Source organism: Lissotriton vulgaris, chromosome 11 (assembly GCF_964263255.1).
Source record: "Lissotriton vulgaris chromosome 11, aLisVul1.2, whole genome shotgun sequence".
Classification (NCBI taxonomy): Eukaryota; Metazoa; Chordata; class Amphibia; order Caudata; family Salamandridae; genus Lissotriton; species Lissotriton vulgaris.
Genome location: NC_141699.1, coordinates 962,859,558 through 962,877,139, shown reverse-complemented (window position 1 = coordinate 962,877,139; position 17,582 = coordinate 962,859,558). Strand labels below are relative to the sequence as shown.

Sequence of the window (17,582 nt, the reverse complement as noted above, 5' to 3'; positions counted from 1 at the left end):
AAAGCCTTGGTGGATCTACCCTTCTACAATTTTAAGTTGGATATGGATCCCACAAATTCCCTTCTCCTACCCAGATCAGTAGCATAATAGTGGAGGCATAAGGGTGTCATTCGGTTACCGTGGATGTCCTTGTACGGCCTCTACTTCCTCAGCTCCTATACCCTGTGTTGTACCAAACTCTGAGCCCGCTCCAGGGCTATCACAATGATCCTGAACTTTTTTAGATCCCAGGGAAGTATTAGCAGAGGTAGAACACGTAGAAAAGGTGGGAGTCTAACAGAAGGCAGGGCATGTCTCTAAGGGAGCAATAAGGGAGAAAACCTCAGAGTGCAAAGGTCTCAATTTCGAGCATTCTTGGCAGTATTGAAATGATCTACCCAAGGCATACCTCACTGGGCAAAGATGCATTGAACTACCTCCAGGTGCAGACACCACTTCTGGTCAACTAGATGGGGTATGCTGAGCTCATCTGCCAATTCTTCTTCAGGGATTCCGCTAGATAGTCAACTGTCAGCGAGATCCCCTGAAGGTCCAGACAGTGCCCCAGTCTCAGTGTTTCCTGATACAGCACACATTATCCCACACCGCCCTGCTTGTTGGAGCCAATGTTGGTCATGTTGCCCATCAGAGTTTGCACAAGACTGCCCTTGAGGGAAGGCAGAAAGACTCTGAGAGCCAGCTGGATGGCACACAGCTCCCGAAGGTTGATATGGGGCCTATGCTCCAACTGAGATCAGAGGCCTCTGAATCCACTGAGTCCTTGTGACCTCCCCAGTCCAGAGCTAATGCATCTGTCACTGTGATGAGCTCTGGGTAGGGTAGGGAGACGGCCTGCTGGACCTGAGGTTGCTGTCATTCATTCCCTATTGAAAGTCCCGGACCGCTTTGTCTGACACCTAAATGTTGTTCATGAGACAACCCCATGGTTGAGCCAATTTCAAGTGGGGGTTCTACTGCAAATCGTGTGCCAATGGACATAAGGCACCGGAAGGCTACACAAGGCCAGGAGACCAAGAAACCTCAGAACCATTCGAGTTGGAATCCAGGACCAAGCTTGAATCATGTGTCCAGAAAGGCCCCTAAAAAAGAGAACCCTTTGCAACAGCCAGAGGTTTGATTTCAGCTCTTGGGTTGAGAGCCCATAGACAAATGTAGTGAGATGTTTGTTCATAGGTGGCCCAGGGTCATCTGTGATGAGCCCTCCTTCTACAGCCAGTTGTTGACATACAGGGAGCCATGCACTCCTGACCTTCCAAGATGGGCCATTAACATTGCCATCACCATTGTGAAGACATGGGGGGCAAAGTGAGCCTGATGAGAATAACAGGGAATTGAAAGTGTTCCTTACACAAGTCAGAGGAAATGTCTTTGGCCCTCAAGATGGTCACAGGAAAATACATGTCGTCCAAGCTCAAGACACAATCTTTGGCATAGCCAGTAAGCTGCCCCCTTGCTAAGTGCCACAGGCTTGCTTCAGGTGATCAAGTCTTTTTGTTTTTTAACCCTTCACTGAAAAGCCTTGTAGTGCAGGATTTGGACCGCAGAGGGAATCCCAATACCTTTCCCACTATTCCACCTCATAGAGAATCTGAATGCACTTTGCAAGAGGGCATTCTCCTCCACCAGCTAAGCTTTAGGCTCTTCAAATGTAGTATGCCTGCTAGACAGATACAGGTATGCACTCTGGACATGCCAAGTGAGATCTTACCTGCCCTCTCCGAGGAGTTTTAAAATGTATTTTCAATTGGGTCAGGGTCGGCTTGGTTGGGACTGACATGACCTTCAGTAGGGGAGTGGAGGCACAGCCTGATGTCTGTGGCAGGGGCCTTAAGGCATCATGTAGTGTAAGTGTTAGACCTGGCACCATTGGTGTAGGTCTTCCTACCATTTTTGCTGTTGCCTCATGTATTTCTGCTGGTGTTAGATGCTTTGGGCACTGGGCCACTGCTATTCAGTGCCACAGTGCAAGTGCTCCCTATTGTAAATTGATGTATGGATTAGTGATTCCATGTTTGGCTATTTTGGTTTACTTGTCAGACCCTAGTCTAGTGCACTGAGTGTGCCAGGGCGTGTAATCTAAATACTGCTGGTGGGCCTGCAGCACTGGTTGTGCTACCCACAGAAGCAGCCTTGTAAAATGTGTCTAAGGTCTGCCATTGCAGAGCCTGCGTGCAGTCTGGTACAGTCATGCTGATTGGGCAAGTGCACCCACTTCCCAGTCCATAAACCTTCCCTTTTCTTCATATCAGTCACCCCTATGGTAGGCCCAAGGCCAGGGTGTATTGCAAGTATAAGGTAGGACAAGCCCTGGTGTGTGTGGCATGTCCTAATAGTGAATTACAGCCATTTTCATTTTTCACTATTGCAAGGCTACCTATTCTCCATAGGCCAGAATGGGCTGTTAGAATTGTTACATTTTATAATCCTGACAGGCTCAGAGAACATGGTAGAAATTCGAGTTTAGTATGCCTGAACTCAGAATAATAAAATACATCTTTTAATAACGTTTATTTTAATATTCTGTTTGCAAATACCAATTTTAGATAGTAGGTATTTGATTGTCTAACCATTCAAACCTGCCTCTGCTAGTTTGTGTATTCCTAAGCCTGGTTTCTGTGAGTGACAGGGCTGTGGAATTCCAGGAGACAAGCTGAGTCACCCAGTGGTGAATAGAGAGATCTGCATCTAGATGGGAGGAAGGAGTGCACCTGAACTCTGAAGAGGGTTGTGCCTGCCTTCCAAAATGCTGGCTCCACCTCCTGTGGAGCGTCTGATGTCTCTGCCCTCACTGTGAAAGGCAAGGAGAGGTCTGGTAAACAAAGTGCTCAGGAACTGGTTTGGACTAGGCACAGGCCCCTCTCCCCTATGAGAACAAATAATTTTGGGGTATAAATATTGGGACCCCGCTCCCAAGAAATTAGATCACTTTTGGACTACAAGAAGAAACCTTTACTGAGGAGAGGAACCTGAAGAAACTGAGGAGAGACTATTCCCAAGCTGAAGTACTGCTTGGGGGATTGGCCTGCAGTGGTTGCCTTACTGCCAAAGGAAGGATAAAGGAACTTTGTGTACTTTGCTTTCAACTTGTGAAGGATGTCCAAGGGCTTGGAAAAGAGCTTGCCTCCTGCTGAAGTCTCAGGGACAACAGACTTCACCCCCCAGCTCCCCAGAGTTCTTTGGAAGTGCCTGCTGCTGTTTTGGGCCTTCTAAGGGACTGCGTGTCGCAAGGAGCTGGAAGCGCGACTCAACGAGAAGAAGCGTGTCGCCTTCGCTGTGCCTGCCGTCACAATTCCGGAGAAAGGAGGGTGTCGCCGCTGGAGCTGTTGCAGTGCACTTCATCGGAGAGAAGCGTGCCGCAACGAAGAGGAAGCATGTCGCAGTCGCTGCTGCTGCCGCCGTCGCAACTCCGAAGAAGGAGGGTGTCGCCGCTGAAGCGGTCGCACTGCACCGCATCAGGAAAAGAATCTCGCAATCAGGTCGGAGCCTATCGCCGTCGCTGTGCCTGCCGTCGCAACTTCGAAGCCGGAGGGTGTCGCCACTGGAACTGTCGCATTGCACTGCATCGACCAAGAGAACCTTGCATCCCTGAGAAGCGCGCCGCCGTCGGAGCTGCTGACGTCGCATCTTGGATGTCGCCTCTGTAGTTGTTGCATCGTGCAGAAGCTTCATGCATCGTGGGAGAAGAGCGTCGCCGCTGGAGCTGTTGCAGTCGCATCGTAAGGGTATCGCCGCTGCAGTCCACGCATCGGACCGAGAGCTTCTCGGATCCCCGAGAAGCGTGCCGCATCTTGAAGATCTTCACGTCTTTATTTCTTTGCACCTGAACTTTGTCGCATTTCCCATCGCTGCGACATTACTTGTCGTGGAAGCGCAACGCAACTTAAGGTACATTGACACAGAGTGTCGCATCTCATAACTGAACTGAACTAAGCTTAATCTACCAACTTAAAGTAATCATAGTGTGTAGTTTTGTCGTTTATGGTCTTGTGGTAACTCTACATAAAGTTTACTTATTTTTATATATAAAACCTGTTTAGTGTCCATTTGTAGAGTTGTCACTGGGTTACTGTATGTGGTCACAACTGCTTAACTTACAAAGCCTCTGAAATAAGCCTTGGCTGCTCGCGCCACGCAACCTAGAGGGTGAGCAGGGGTTATTTTAGGTGTAAGGAAGATCCTCTGGTGAAAATCAACTTGGGAGTCCTGTGGATCGAAGGTGCTCTTGGGAAACCTTGAATCACCAGGAAGAGAGAAGCATTGCTTACTGGACGCCTCTCCCTGCTGAGAAGCTGCAAATGGCCCATGATACTTGCGACACACTGACTCTAACTGCAGAATGGAGATAGAATTGGACTGCTGGCCCAGAGTCTGAACTTTTGAGTGCCAACTGCGCAAACCCTCCGTAAAGTGGAGGGACCTATTGTGTTTGTGCCAAGACTTGTCCTCAGACTTCGCTGTAGACTTACTCAAATAAGGAGACCTGGATCAGGACTTGAAGCGGGAACAGACCCATGATTTGAAGGTCGACAAGCCCTTCTACTAAAGTTGCGCCATAGTTCAAAGAAGCCACCTATCAGCACACAGAAGCAATTGCTAAAAATGTTTTTGGATTGAGTCTGGCACCTGGAGGAAATCATCAAAAGGTGAGGAATCTGTAGTTAGAAATGCCCATCAGAATTAATGGCACTCATTTTCCCTACATTAGATAGAAGGGTAACCTTGTAATCCTGCAAACCTGGGTAATTAGTAATGTAAAACAACAACTGTTCCCCTAGAGGAGGCAAAGAAGGTTATACTTCCTTTGTATCACAAATTTTATCAACATACATAAATGTTTATACAGTTATATTTATTTTTGTAAATTGTTTCTCCATACGTGTAATCAAGAGGTAGTTGCATTAGAAAACGTATTGTCCGTGAATAGTGACAGGGGTAAATAACAGTGAAGTAACGCTACTTACAAAGGAAAATTAGAAACACTGTAAACTGGTTAATAGTACAATTTTTGAATAAAATAGCTCGACTTAGATTACAGTTTTCACATACTACCATGAATACCACTCAGCAGGTAAGCATGTTGATGTTTCAACAACTATGCTAATTATGACAGGGCCTTCATCAGGACAAGGGTGGTAGGACCCTCGTGTAACAGGAATTAAACTTTGCTCTGTAGGTCCCTCAATGTCAAGGTGCAGGACAGGGGCTGTATTTATGGTGCAAAAATGAGGTTTCCTATGAAATGTTGTGTCCGCCTTGACAGAATTGTTGCAAGTGCATTTGTGTGTGTATTGGTGTGTATTTGCGATGTGAGAGAGAGCAAAAGAGAGATGCATATAACTGTTGTAATATAAATATGGAAAACAAATACATAGAACAACACACTTCAATTCATGATTTGTATTTCAAATATACTCAATTGACACTTCTGGCCCGATTTAGTTGTGTGGATGGGCACACCGTCACATACATGACAGATATTCCATCCACCTAATTGGAAGTGCGATATAGCCAATGCACTTGCAATAAGATGGGCGGGATATCAATCACATTTGTGACAGAGTAACGCTTCTGTCAAACTCTAAACAGGCCTTTTAGTTTTTGCATGTAACTGAAAAACAGCTGAACAGAAACACTAAATCAACATAAGTCACCAAAATAAGCTAGTATAATATGCTGTGTACTTTCATTCGCTCTTCTTTTTTAGTCTCTCATGCATAACGTTGCCATGGAAATATTCATGGTAAAAACATTTTTTTTGAGGTCCACCCCACTTCTACCTTTTCTCCAACATGACCAATATGGATTAAATTTGGAAAGGTTACAGCCTGCATTTGGTACCAGTTCCTTACAAAATTCAGTACTCATTAGTAATGGGAGAAAGGGGAATGCACTATTAAAGCAAAAAAAGAGTGTTCCTATTGAGTGTTGTGCCAAACCCAACTTCGGAGACATAAATGCTTTGTCAAAATCATATGTGTGTGTGATATATAACTGTTTTAATATACATATGGAAATCAAACACAGAAAATGCACAGTTCAATTTATGATTTGTATTACAAATTTATACAGTCATCTGTAATACCAATGCATCAAACAATGTCATGAATGGCATCAATGAAATTTACAAATTAGCATTGAAACAAATTTACAAAATTACAAAACAAACTTAACAAAAAAATGTGGGTTAAGAAACACTTGAGAAAGTTTGTTCCGCTTTTATCTGCAGATACATCTAATCGTTTGAGTAATTGGGTGTCAAGGTCAGACATTCTCTGAACAAATATAATCTGGTGGATCAATGGGAACTCACAAACAGGTTTCCAATCAAAACACAAAATGCTTCACCAGGCAGTCATTATTCAGAATACAAAACTTTCCCAATCGAATGCAATAATCTGTTTTTTAAGAAATCGATCTTAGTGGCTATAGTTAATGATTGTGTTATGGCAGTGAATGTTTTGAGAGTTTAGGTAACCTGGGACCTACTCTTCTATGAGAACACATTGTTGCATTGTTTACTACAAGAAAAACAGTAGCTTCAAAACTTCAACTTATGTCTTTTTCTTGTGTGCCCTTTAGAATTGGTGGACACCGATGACCCAGGAACTGCAAGTCTTGGCTCCAATCTAGATCGTCCAATTCCCACATCAGCACCAGGAGGTCTGGAACCGCTCTGTTTATATTCACAAGGAGTTAAGGTATTACTGGCCTATGATCCAGACAGAATTAATCTCCACTGGGACCGGGCGTCACCAAGCCTAGAGGCAACTGCAATTTGAATAGAGGGAATTCTCACCTCTTCAAAATAGGTCTTTGGCAGACATTTGCCCAATGTAATTGAGCCTTCCTTCAAGGGCTAATCACCCTCATCATCATCATACTCTGGGGGAATCAAGAGAAGGCAGCTTAGTAGGGAGACAATGTAATGTGGGAGGACATTGACTAGGTCAGAGAGGGAGGCCATGCCTTGTGCAACTCTTCAGTTTTTGCCATAAGCTACGCTAGGCACCTCAGAAAAATTTGTAACAGGTCCTGAAACAGACGATAGGGGGCATCTCAAAACAAGTACCCACTCATCCTGCAGTCTGTCATCTTTTCTGTGCCCAAGAGAAGGTGAAGTATAATGCAGTTTTTTTAGAAATGCGCACCAATCTTTGTCACAGTGACACAAGGCAGCCACACAGCTTAGGGTTAGACAGCTGCCCCAAATGAGAGCCCCAAGGAGCCCTGCACCAAAAGGTAAACACAAAACATGTCTGAGATGGATGATGGCAAGCACAACAGAAACACCTATGGTCAAGTGTAGCACAGCAAACAGTACGATCTGAACATGGCCAATTTGAACCATGCTGCAGGTGACATCAAACCAGTCAGCATATGTTGTGGGTGTGAGAGTCCAAGCACTGCGCCGGTACACCACAGTAGCTGCAATATATGAGCATAAGGGGTTGGACCAATCAACTGCTGCTCCCATTTACTGCTATCCACCCAAATGGGCATCATCTGCTTCTGCGACTGATTGCACCTCAAAGGAGCACAAACAGATGGTAAGTTTCACACCCACACCCAGAAAGAGAGGTAGTGATGAAGCACAAACCCCTGCATTTGTACTTTCACACCCTCAGAAGACAGAGCTTCAAACCCGCCAGAGGCTGGGGCCTCAATCCAATGACATGCACAAGAAAAAAGAGGAAGCGTGGTTGCCTCCAACACCATTTAAGCCCATAAAGCAAGTGGGACTTAATAGTAGGGTAAAGGGCAGATTACTGGAAGCAAAGTTTTGTCAACAGGGCCTTTATAGGGTATTCGTGTGGGTAGAGCGGGCCTCTCCCTATTTGAAAAAGAAATGAGACGACAAAGGAGATGGGGAGGCAATATGGCCATCTCTGGTTGTGGAGTTCACAGGTGCTCAATTACAGCATTTTCTCAGATGTTTTCATAAGCCAAAAGTATCACAAATCTTTAGAAACAATCACCTATTGAATTATTTTGTTTAACATTTTTGACATATTCCCCTGAAATATCGAATGGACATTTTTGTTACATTGTCACTACAAGGTCTTTCCACAAACCAAAGAAATGTTATACCATGCCTTTTGGTAGAATCAGAAGAGAGTTTCGTTTGTATGTTAACTTAGCTGCCTGGTTGTTGATGCTCAGTGTTAGACCGAGACCTCAGCTCAAATTAACATAGAGCAGAAAACTTGGCAAAAACGTTTGCAGGATAATGTTTTTAGAGCGTCATGGGTGTATTGCTGAAAAAAGCTAGAATCAAAACACTTAGAAAATTTTAGGTTGAACGGTGAATTCAACTGCTGGTAGTCACAGCTTCATCTCACCCTGTATGCATAGGATGTTGTAATGTATTCTAGACGTTATCGTTGACTTGACTGCCTTAGAATTGCAGTAATCCTTTTCCTTGCTTCACCTACAGAAGATGCTCTTTCCCGTGGAGGGTGTGGCGAAGGTAAGGCTGAATAACCCATTCTGTCAATACTCCTGTGCTTCGTAGGAGCAGAGGCACTAACAGGTCCTAAATCTCCATGACGTCCAATGAGTTTTGGTTCTTTACCAGCGGTTGGGTTTGTGAAGATCTTCTGTGGATTACTTTTGACTAATCCAGAGGGCAGGGTTTGACTGGTTGAAACGTGGTGGGAGGGGAACTTTTCACCAATTTTCTTTAATTCTAGAAGTTGTTCTCTCGCTAGTGTCAAAGCCTCGGTCAACTCAAACCTCTCTTCACATTCTCTTCGCACTGTTTCCTGAAGAAACGTGTTCTGCGGATATAAAGAAAATGTGTGTTTTAATGTACAGGAGCAAGTAATATATTTTATGGTCTTCTAATGCTAAAACATTGTTTTTAAAAGAGTTGTGCATAAGTAGATGTAGATAAAAAATGGAAAAGAGAAGAACAAACCAAGCGACAAAGAAAATAGAAAGTTATGCAGTAAAGGAGTGGGGGGAAAGAAGAAGGTGGAAGTGAACGAACTATAACATTTTGTCTAGGATGGTTATTGTAAAAGTTGAATCGATAATTCTGCTCGCTATAGTAGTAAGACGAGATGTGTGAACCAAGTTACAAAAAAGGAATACAATGGGAGCGGTGATATGGTAAGCAGAGTGATGGAGTAGAGGCCTCTGAAAGCCAGGGCAATTGATAGGAGATAAGGATGACCATTCTAGCACCGAAACTCTTCCGGAGAATGAAAAGGTCAATTCCTTAGAAGTCAGGACAGATGACTAGCAGCAAATTTAGGACTGAAAGCTATACAGTCACTTTGCTAGTCTCTTAACACAAGCCCACAGCAGAACTACAATTGAACAGAGGCATCAGAACTAAGGAAACTTTGTAGTTTTTTGTATTTATTATTATTTATATTTGAAGGCTATTTTCAACATGGCCTAGCTTTCAGAGTTTCGGAGCGATGGACAACAAGGCAGAGATGGTTATGCTTTGAGGAGAAAAGCATTGATTAAAAAAAAATAATAATTCAAGGAACATGGGAAATAATAGGTAGAAAAATATTTCAATATCAGGCACTGATGATAACCAACTAAGCCCTCACACAGAATAAAAAATGTAAACATTTAATTTATTGTTCGAATTAAAAAGAACCCAAAACAAAAGGATTTTTTGCAGGTTTTTGGAACAAAAGTCACAAACAGATTTGATTTATCGTCTCATAACTGGCACAGTGAAGGTTTTATAGCGGAATATTTTATAGGGAATTTTCATATGAAGGGGCTTGCTCTCTTATTTTTTTATAGTTTAAGACTCCCGTGCATAGTAGGTTTTGAGCTCAGTTTTAAAAAAAATTCAGAGTAGGAGCTTTCCTGATCAAGAGAGATTTTCTGTACAAGATGTTCAGAACTGCTCTGTGGATGCTGATGTGAAAAACATTAAGCGCATGTTCTTTCAGTTTGTAAAGTAAGTTTATTGAATAACAGGGAATAAAAATACAAAATGAGAAAAATCATACGAATATATCAACAACAAAAAAAGGAAAGGAAAAGGAGAAATAGGTAAAATGGAGAAAAAGAGTAGAATTGTATTACCGTTCCGTCATGTATATTTTGACGGAATAGTAATGCAATTAAAAAACAATATAAGCAGCAGGATAGTACATTATACAAAGCATATAACATTAATTTAAACCTAAATACGACAATATGATATCAGAAAAAGGAATGTCATGGAGGCTGGACAACCTCATGTTGAATAGGGGTCATAGAAAAAGAACGCTTAGCGCTAGCGTCAATGAGCAATGTAATTGGTGGCCATAGATTTACACGTTTTGTTGCGAAGTAAACAGGGTGAACAAAAGCTGTGTCAAGTCTATGGTTATTGTTCACAATAAGAGGACAAAGTTCCTATACCAGGGTACAAAAGTTACCCACGTATCTGAGTGCAAATAGTCACCCATGCATTAAAAACAGGGAAGAATGGGGGAAAGTAATCCTAAGGTTATAACAAACCGCATACCACCATGCTTGAAACGATAATTTATGTAAGTCTTTCCAATTTTTGGTGATTTGAGGAAGTGCAACCGCTAACAAAACATCTAGAATCTGTGTGTTATGAACTGAATCTTCTAAAGTTGGTGATAGACTTCCTAACAATAGGTGAGAAATAGAAAAAGGGAAATTAGAACCAAAAATGGTGCTAATCTGGGCACAGACAGGTCTCCAAAAGGCATGTATGGGTGCGCATGTAAAGAGAGAATTTTTCAAATCAGCGGATGGGGAGGAGCAACACTAGAAAATGTCAGGTAAGTCGAGGTGTCTTATGTAAAAGGACCAGATGAAATAAAAGTCTATTGTATATAAAAAAAAGTGTTTGAGTTGTTTTAGCAGCCCTGGAGGATTTCCTGATCTTAGTCCAAATCGTATTCTATAATAAAGTAGACTAATTCACTCTGAGGTCTTCCTCCCAAGCAAGTTCCACTTTAGTTTTTTCTCTATTTGGATGTGACATACGTATATGAGCATATATGTCTGAGGCTTTGGGATAGGAATATAGGAGAGTATGTAATTTATTGACAGAGGAAGGAATGGGATGAGTATGAGAGGAGAGTTGGGAGTATGCAGCAGCTCGAGCTTGCTTAAAAAGGTTATATTTAGAGAGAAAAGACAGAGGTAAATCAAAAAGCTGACAAGCTTTGGAAAAAGAAATAAGTATGTTTTGAGAGAAAAGGTGGTTATCCAAATTAGGCCCGTCTGTCTCCAAGATTTCCAATATATAGATTTCCCACAAATTAGTATGCATTTGTTATGCCATAGAAGAGAGTTAAATAATGAGGCTGGATCAGTAGGAGGTGGGGGTGAAGTAGAGTCTAGAAATTTACAAGTGTGCTTGAGGATGGGGATAGATAAAGATTGTGGTTTACAGGACAAAGAAAGGTATTATGAAAAGGAAAAGGAAGAGAGGACTGAGCGTTTGAAGTCTACCCACAAAGGACAATTTGACAGCGATTCATCGAGCCATCTGGAGGCTTGACAGAGTAAAAAAGATCTATGATAGTTGAGAAAGTCAGGATAATTAACACCACCTTCTGATTTAGTTTTTATTAATCTGAACAGTGACATACAAGGTTTTTTGTTATTCCACAAGAATGATAATAGGATAGAGTTTATCTTTTTGAAAAATGTTAGGGGAATTGGAGCTGGAATATTAGAGAGAGTAAATAAAATGATAGGGGAAAGCATCATTTTAATAGTGTCTGAGCGGCCCCACCATGAAAGATATAAGGGATGCCATCTAGATGTCAGTGTGGAGATTTTTTGTATGCAAGTTTCCAAACGCAACGAAACTGCAGTTGATAACAAAGGGGTAAAAGAGAGACCCATATATTTAATATGTTGGGAATTCCAAGAAAGGCTAAATAGAAAAGAAACGGGGATAGGGGGCAACCTTGGCGAACTCCTCTATTTAAGTCAAAATAAGGAGACGTATTACCGTTTACAAAAATGGCAGCTCGGGGATTAGAGTATAAAATTGAAATCAGAGAGATGATCTTTGGGCTGAAACCAAACAATTTGAGCGTCTGAAAAAGATACGACCAATTGACCTTATCAAAAGCTTTCTCTGCATCTAAGGCTATAGCTGCTAATGGTTGAGATAAATGAGCGGATTTAGAAAGGATATCAAAGAATAGGCGGGTGTTATCTAAAAGTAAGCAACCTTTTACAAATCCAGACTGTTCCGCACCGAGAAGTTGAGAGAGAAAGGTCTCTAAGCACATGGACAATGCCTTAGAGAAAATTAAACGCATGTTCTCATATTAATGTGACTGTAACCTGCTTCTGCCATGTTTTCCTCCTCAGGCTAACACTGGCCACAGGATGTGCCGATCTCTGATGCTGTAGTGCCTTGCATTTTGGCCTTTGAGGCATAGTGTGTGCTAGCTCATCGGAAAGCTGTTTATATTTCTGCTATTAGTGAAGGTTATTCTCCCAGGCACTAGAAGAAACTTGTGTGTGTTATGGTATAATTTCGAGATTAGCCTCGCTAGTCAAACTTGTCTCGCCAGTGATGTCAGTTGACTCTCTGATTCACAGACTGTTATTTTTTTTTTTCTTCAGTAAACTTTTTCAGACATCGAAAATAGTGGTAAAAAGGAAAATAAATTTTTGGATCAAAAAGATCACTTAAAATAGAAAGTGACAGGAGCAACCACAAAATGAAACAGCATGTACCAACAAAATTTGAGTCAAGGTATGGCAGCATGCCTGTGATCACAATAGTTTGCCAGATTCTCCAGGGCCATCATGAGAGCAACATATGAATACATTCAGATGAACACACTGTATGGATAAGTTAATCCCCCTGACAAAGTACATGAAGTAGAAATTCAATTGGAGGGTGACACATTGTGCAACATAAGGGTGGTTTTCTGGTATCTTTTATTGAAGGCCTGTGACTTCATCCTAACAATGGTGTTTGGCGTCTCCCCATTGATAGTGATGCACACCCGGGGAGGAAGTAATACTTGAGCCATTTTCTCCCCAGTTATCTGAGGCTTCTAGAGAAAATATGCATACAAAAAGGCTATGAAGGAGGTCTCTGCATTGTATAAGAATCAAACAGGGTGTTGCAAGGGCTTGACACCTTATGATTCCTCTCCAGAGTAAACCACAGGGTGAAGCGCAATATGTATTAAAAGAACGATGCCAGAAGTGATATAAAAGCTATCTTGACGGACCTTCAATATCAAGGAGTGATAGTGCCCTGTCACGTAACCCTGAACAGGGGTCTGTTTCCAGCAGATGAAGCCAGATAACTCAAATTATATAGTTTTGGACTATAAGAATTTGAACTCTCACACCTGCACACTCCTGCAGAATACCCAAGGTCCAGTCTTATTTAAGAAGTAAAAAAATAAAATATTATGTGGGTGTGGACAAGCAAGTTGGCAGCCAGGAAGCTCCAATGTCCCAGGTAAAATCCTGCATAATGCTCCTCTACCATACCTACTTTTACCACTCTAATTGATTCTCCTGTTGATGTGCCCTATATCTGGAAGAATTGAGTGATTGAAGAGTGTAGTGGCGACTGAGTGGCGTAGCGGGAGGCCTCAGGCTGATCTACATGGGGCTTGGGAGTGGCTCTCCGATGGTGGGACCGGGATCTGTAGGCCACAAGATTGCATGGGAGAGCCCAGATGCCTGCACCTGTTGGTACCAGGGAGACTGCAAGGGAGGAGGTCAGCCCAAATAGCTGCCAGCCACGGTCAGACTGGATACCTAAAGCAGCCCTGGCAGTTTGGTTGACCAGCAACAGGGGTGGGGGGGATGCGCAAGTGTACACTGCTGCTCTTGTTACTGGGGCCCGATATTTCAGTGCACTGCAAAACCCATCCCCAGTAACAAAACCAGTCCTGCAGCTGAAAAACCAGCCCTCACCCTTCAAACCTCCTGGGAAAATGCCTGATGCCCGCTGTGGCCAGTCCTGCCCTGTTGGCAGCTGTGAGGGAGCACAGCGCTGAGAAGATTGATGGAGCCGTGTGGCCTAGGAGAGGTGATGCCTGCCAGCCTCTGCTCCCTGAGGAGTAGTGGAGCCTTTGATGAGGTGGTCCGAGGAATGCGCTGGAAGGAGCAGCTTTGGCACTGTGCAGGAGGTGCCCAGGGAGCCCCGAGCAATTGTCATTTTATGAGAGCTGCCAAGAGGAGGTGAGGAGCGACTGCCGTGGAGATTGGATTGGTACTGGAGCAAACCGTGTATGTGGGAAGTGAACTGCCTGCTGGCAAGAACCGCTGGGGCTCCACAAACATAAGGAAATACATTGGCTGACTTACTGGCCCTCGGGGAGTGTGGGGGCATATTCTTTGGTGGCTACGGGATGAGGCGGGGAGACCTGCAGTGGTACTCCCTATATAACTGCTAAGGGGGCACCTAGATGAGTGGGGCCTTCACTCAGGACTTGCCTTGCCATATGTTGGCCCTTTAAAAGCTGTGACTTGCAGGGAGGTTTCAGGGGGCTTGCCTGGGAGACCATAGTGCACCTACTAGACTTCTTGTGCATGCTTCAAGAGGCAAAAATATAAGGGAAGCCCCATCTGCATTAGACAACTAGTGATTCTCGTGAGGACATGGCTAAACTCAGGAGAACTGGACCCCAGCAGGGCACCACCATCATGCAGTACAGGTTGCCCCAACCCATCCTCAGGAACTGTGGGATGAGACTGTTCCCCACCTGACCAAGGAACTGACCTACCACAGGGGGACCCGAAAAGAGCAGAACTGCTGGCAGCTATATAGGACCAGAGAGTGGCCCTAGAGGGAAACATTGAGACAGTGGTTTTTGACGACAATCTACTCAGGGCAGACAGTCGGAAATTATCCGATAAAGTTCCTGTAGCGAAGGAATCCATCACTGAACCCAGAATGGAGGTCACAGCCCTGAGGAAACTGATGGCGAAGATGGAGACTGAGAAGAAAACATTGGAGGTTAGGGCTTAGGATGCGGTGGAAGGAGCAGAGATGCCCTCTGCAGAGTGCTTTCTTGAGGATTCAACCTGTCAGACTTTGAGACCACAGGGCCTCTTTGCGATATTCTCAGTGAAACGAGAACTTGCGGCTTGACTAGGTGGACAGTTGGGTGTTGCTGGAGTTAGCACACACAAGACCCCACATTTCATGGTGTAAGAGGATGGGACCACATGCAATGAGGAGGTGTCATAATCGATGGAGAGTCTCACTCTCTTGAGAGACAAGAGGAGACCAGTAGTGAAAACACAGTGAAGGCTGATCTAAACGCTGCAGCTCTCGGCGAGATGGACCCCTAACTTGTTATAGCTGGTGGCCTTTATTTTCCCTTAATATGTTGACCTGTGATCAGCTCCAGCAAGGTGACTATCAAGGTGGAAGTTGACATTTTTGGTGGTGGTACTGGTGTCTGGCTGCTGAGGTTTCTGGGGTGTCCCTGAATGGCATGTTGCTGGAGGGTGACCTATGGAGAGGAGGGAGATCCTGCGGGTCTAAGGCCTATGTGAGGGAGGCCCACTGCTGTGCCCTATATGTTCTGGTTATTGGGGTGGGGGCACACCTGCTCCTGCCATAGCTTGAATAAAATTTGATTACATGAATTGAAAGTGAGACTTATGGTCTTGGTAAAACTGTATATTCTGATTGTGGAGTTGTGCAAAGTTGTTAGATCGGCCAGGTTTCAATGGGCAGACGCATATTTTTTGGTTTAATCCATGTCTCTCTGGGGTGGGACTGTAGGGAGGGAATATTTTTATGGTGTGGAAAGCTTAATTGGTTTTGCCTTGATTAGTTTGCTGCCTGTTGTTGCTCCAGTGGGTTCTTCTCTGGCCTAAACACTTTGGGTCTGTTGCAGGGAGACTAGTGTGTCTTGGGCACCTAGACTCTCCATAGCGTACATGAACCTGCTAGCAAAAGCGACAACTTTATCACCTGAAGTGTCCAAGGACTTCTATTTTCCCTGATAATACACGGGTACTCATAGTGCGGCCCGCTGGCCGCCAGCAGCCCAGCAAGCCTTCCTTGGCGGCCCGTGGACCTTGCAGACATGTACCTGTTTTAAAAAAAATTTTTTAAAGAGTATCAGCGAACACCGCCTGTTGCAGCAGTGCGGACTCCAAGATACTCTGCTCTATGGGCAGCGATATTCAGAGTGGAGATGCAGAGGCGCTAGGAAGAGCTGAAATACAACAAAGCCTCGTTAGCATATAAATGGTCTTTTAAAGACCTGTGAAGTACTCAGGTGTGGCTTTGTGTGTGCCCGGGAAGCTGTCTCAGGGCTTTGGCATGGCACGCAGGTTTATGGTGCACATATGCATAAGCTTGCTTACCCTGGCTGACAGTAGGGTTGTCCTTCACAACCTACTCTTAGGGAAGGTGGTTCGATGTGTGCTGCAAAGAGCTCTTGCTTTTCGAGACATTTCTAATGGAATGATTACACCTCGCCCAGACAGAGCGAGGGAGAGGGAGACAGAGGGAGAGATAAGGAGGGCAAGGGAGGGAGAGAGACAGAGGGAGTGAGATTGAGAGAGAGGGAGTCAGGGGAGGATCTATGGCAAAATATTGATTACAAAAATATCTACCTACAAAAATATCACAACAAAAATATCGATTACAAAAATTTCCACATCCTATTTCTAACAAGGTAAGTACAAACATATCGAAGAAAAAAATATCGATGTCCAAAAAATCGTTTTAAAATAAATGTGGTTTTTTTAAATAAAAAAGTGTGAAATAAACAAAATAATACTTATAAATGTAATAAACGTAGTTGAAAATATATTATATTTAAAATTAATAAATAATTTAATAAAAAACAAATAATAATATAGATATAATACATAGTAAATACTTCATTAATAACTAAAAATGTATTTTAATAACTTATAAATTAATAAACATATAATAAATTACAAATAAATGTATTCATATAAAATAATAATATAAATAACAATTAATAAAAATGTAAAACACATTTAAAAAAGTAAGTAAATGTTGGATAGCGTAGGGGTAAAAATTACTATTCCCACTCCAGACAGTGCAACAGTAGGGAAAGTGTTGGATAGCATAGGGGTAAAAATTACTATTTCAACTCCAGAGAGTGCAACAGTAGGGAAAGTGTTGGATAGCGTAGGGGTACCAATTACCATTCCCACTCCAGAGAATGCAACAGTAGGAAAGTGTTGGATAGCGTAGGGGTAAAAATTACTATTCCCACTCCAGAGAGTGCAGCAGTAGGGAAAGTCTTGGATAGCGTAGGGGTTAAAATTACAATTCCCACTCCAGAGAGGTGCCGCTCACAGACTGCTGCCGCTGCTGAGCCTTTTTTCCTTGTGGCTTGCGAAGAGAGGACGTCGTGGGACTTCATTGCAGCCGTCTCCTTTTGCTGCCTTGTGCGGGTCTTGCAAGGGGGAGAGTGTTCCGTCTGCCCTAGACACCGAGGGACTGCGAGGTCCAGCAGGCTCTCTGCTATTCAGCTGCTGCCTCTTCCCTCGGCGTTCCCGCCCCCCCCGTCTGTAGTGACTTAATTTCCTTTCTAATCCAGTGACGCGGGACGCGCGCGGGACTTAGCCCGGGGCTAAGCCCAGGAAAAGGGCGG

General features: G+C 43.6%; 1 protein-coding gene across 1 annotated transcript in view; it reads right to left on the bottom strand.

Annotated features, from left to right (window-relative positions):
- Window positions 1-8,263: 8,263 nt before the first annotated feature.
- The window catches only part of LEKR1 (leucine, glutamate and lysine rich 1), a 581,209-nt gene continuing 571,890 nt past the window's right edge, over window positions 8,264-17,582 (bottom strand). Inside the window, exon 12 of the mRNA XM_086944128.1 lies at window positions 8,264-8,777. Coding sequence (XP_086800254.1) covers window positions 8,376-8,777 — 402 coding nt within the window. The 3' untranslated portion in view covers window positions 8,264-8,375. The remainder of the gene's footprint in view (window positions 8,778-17,582) is intronic.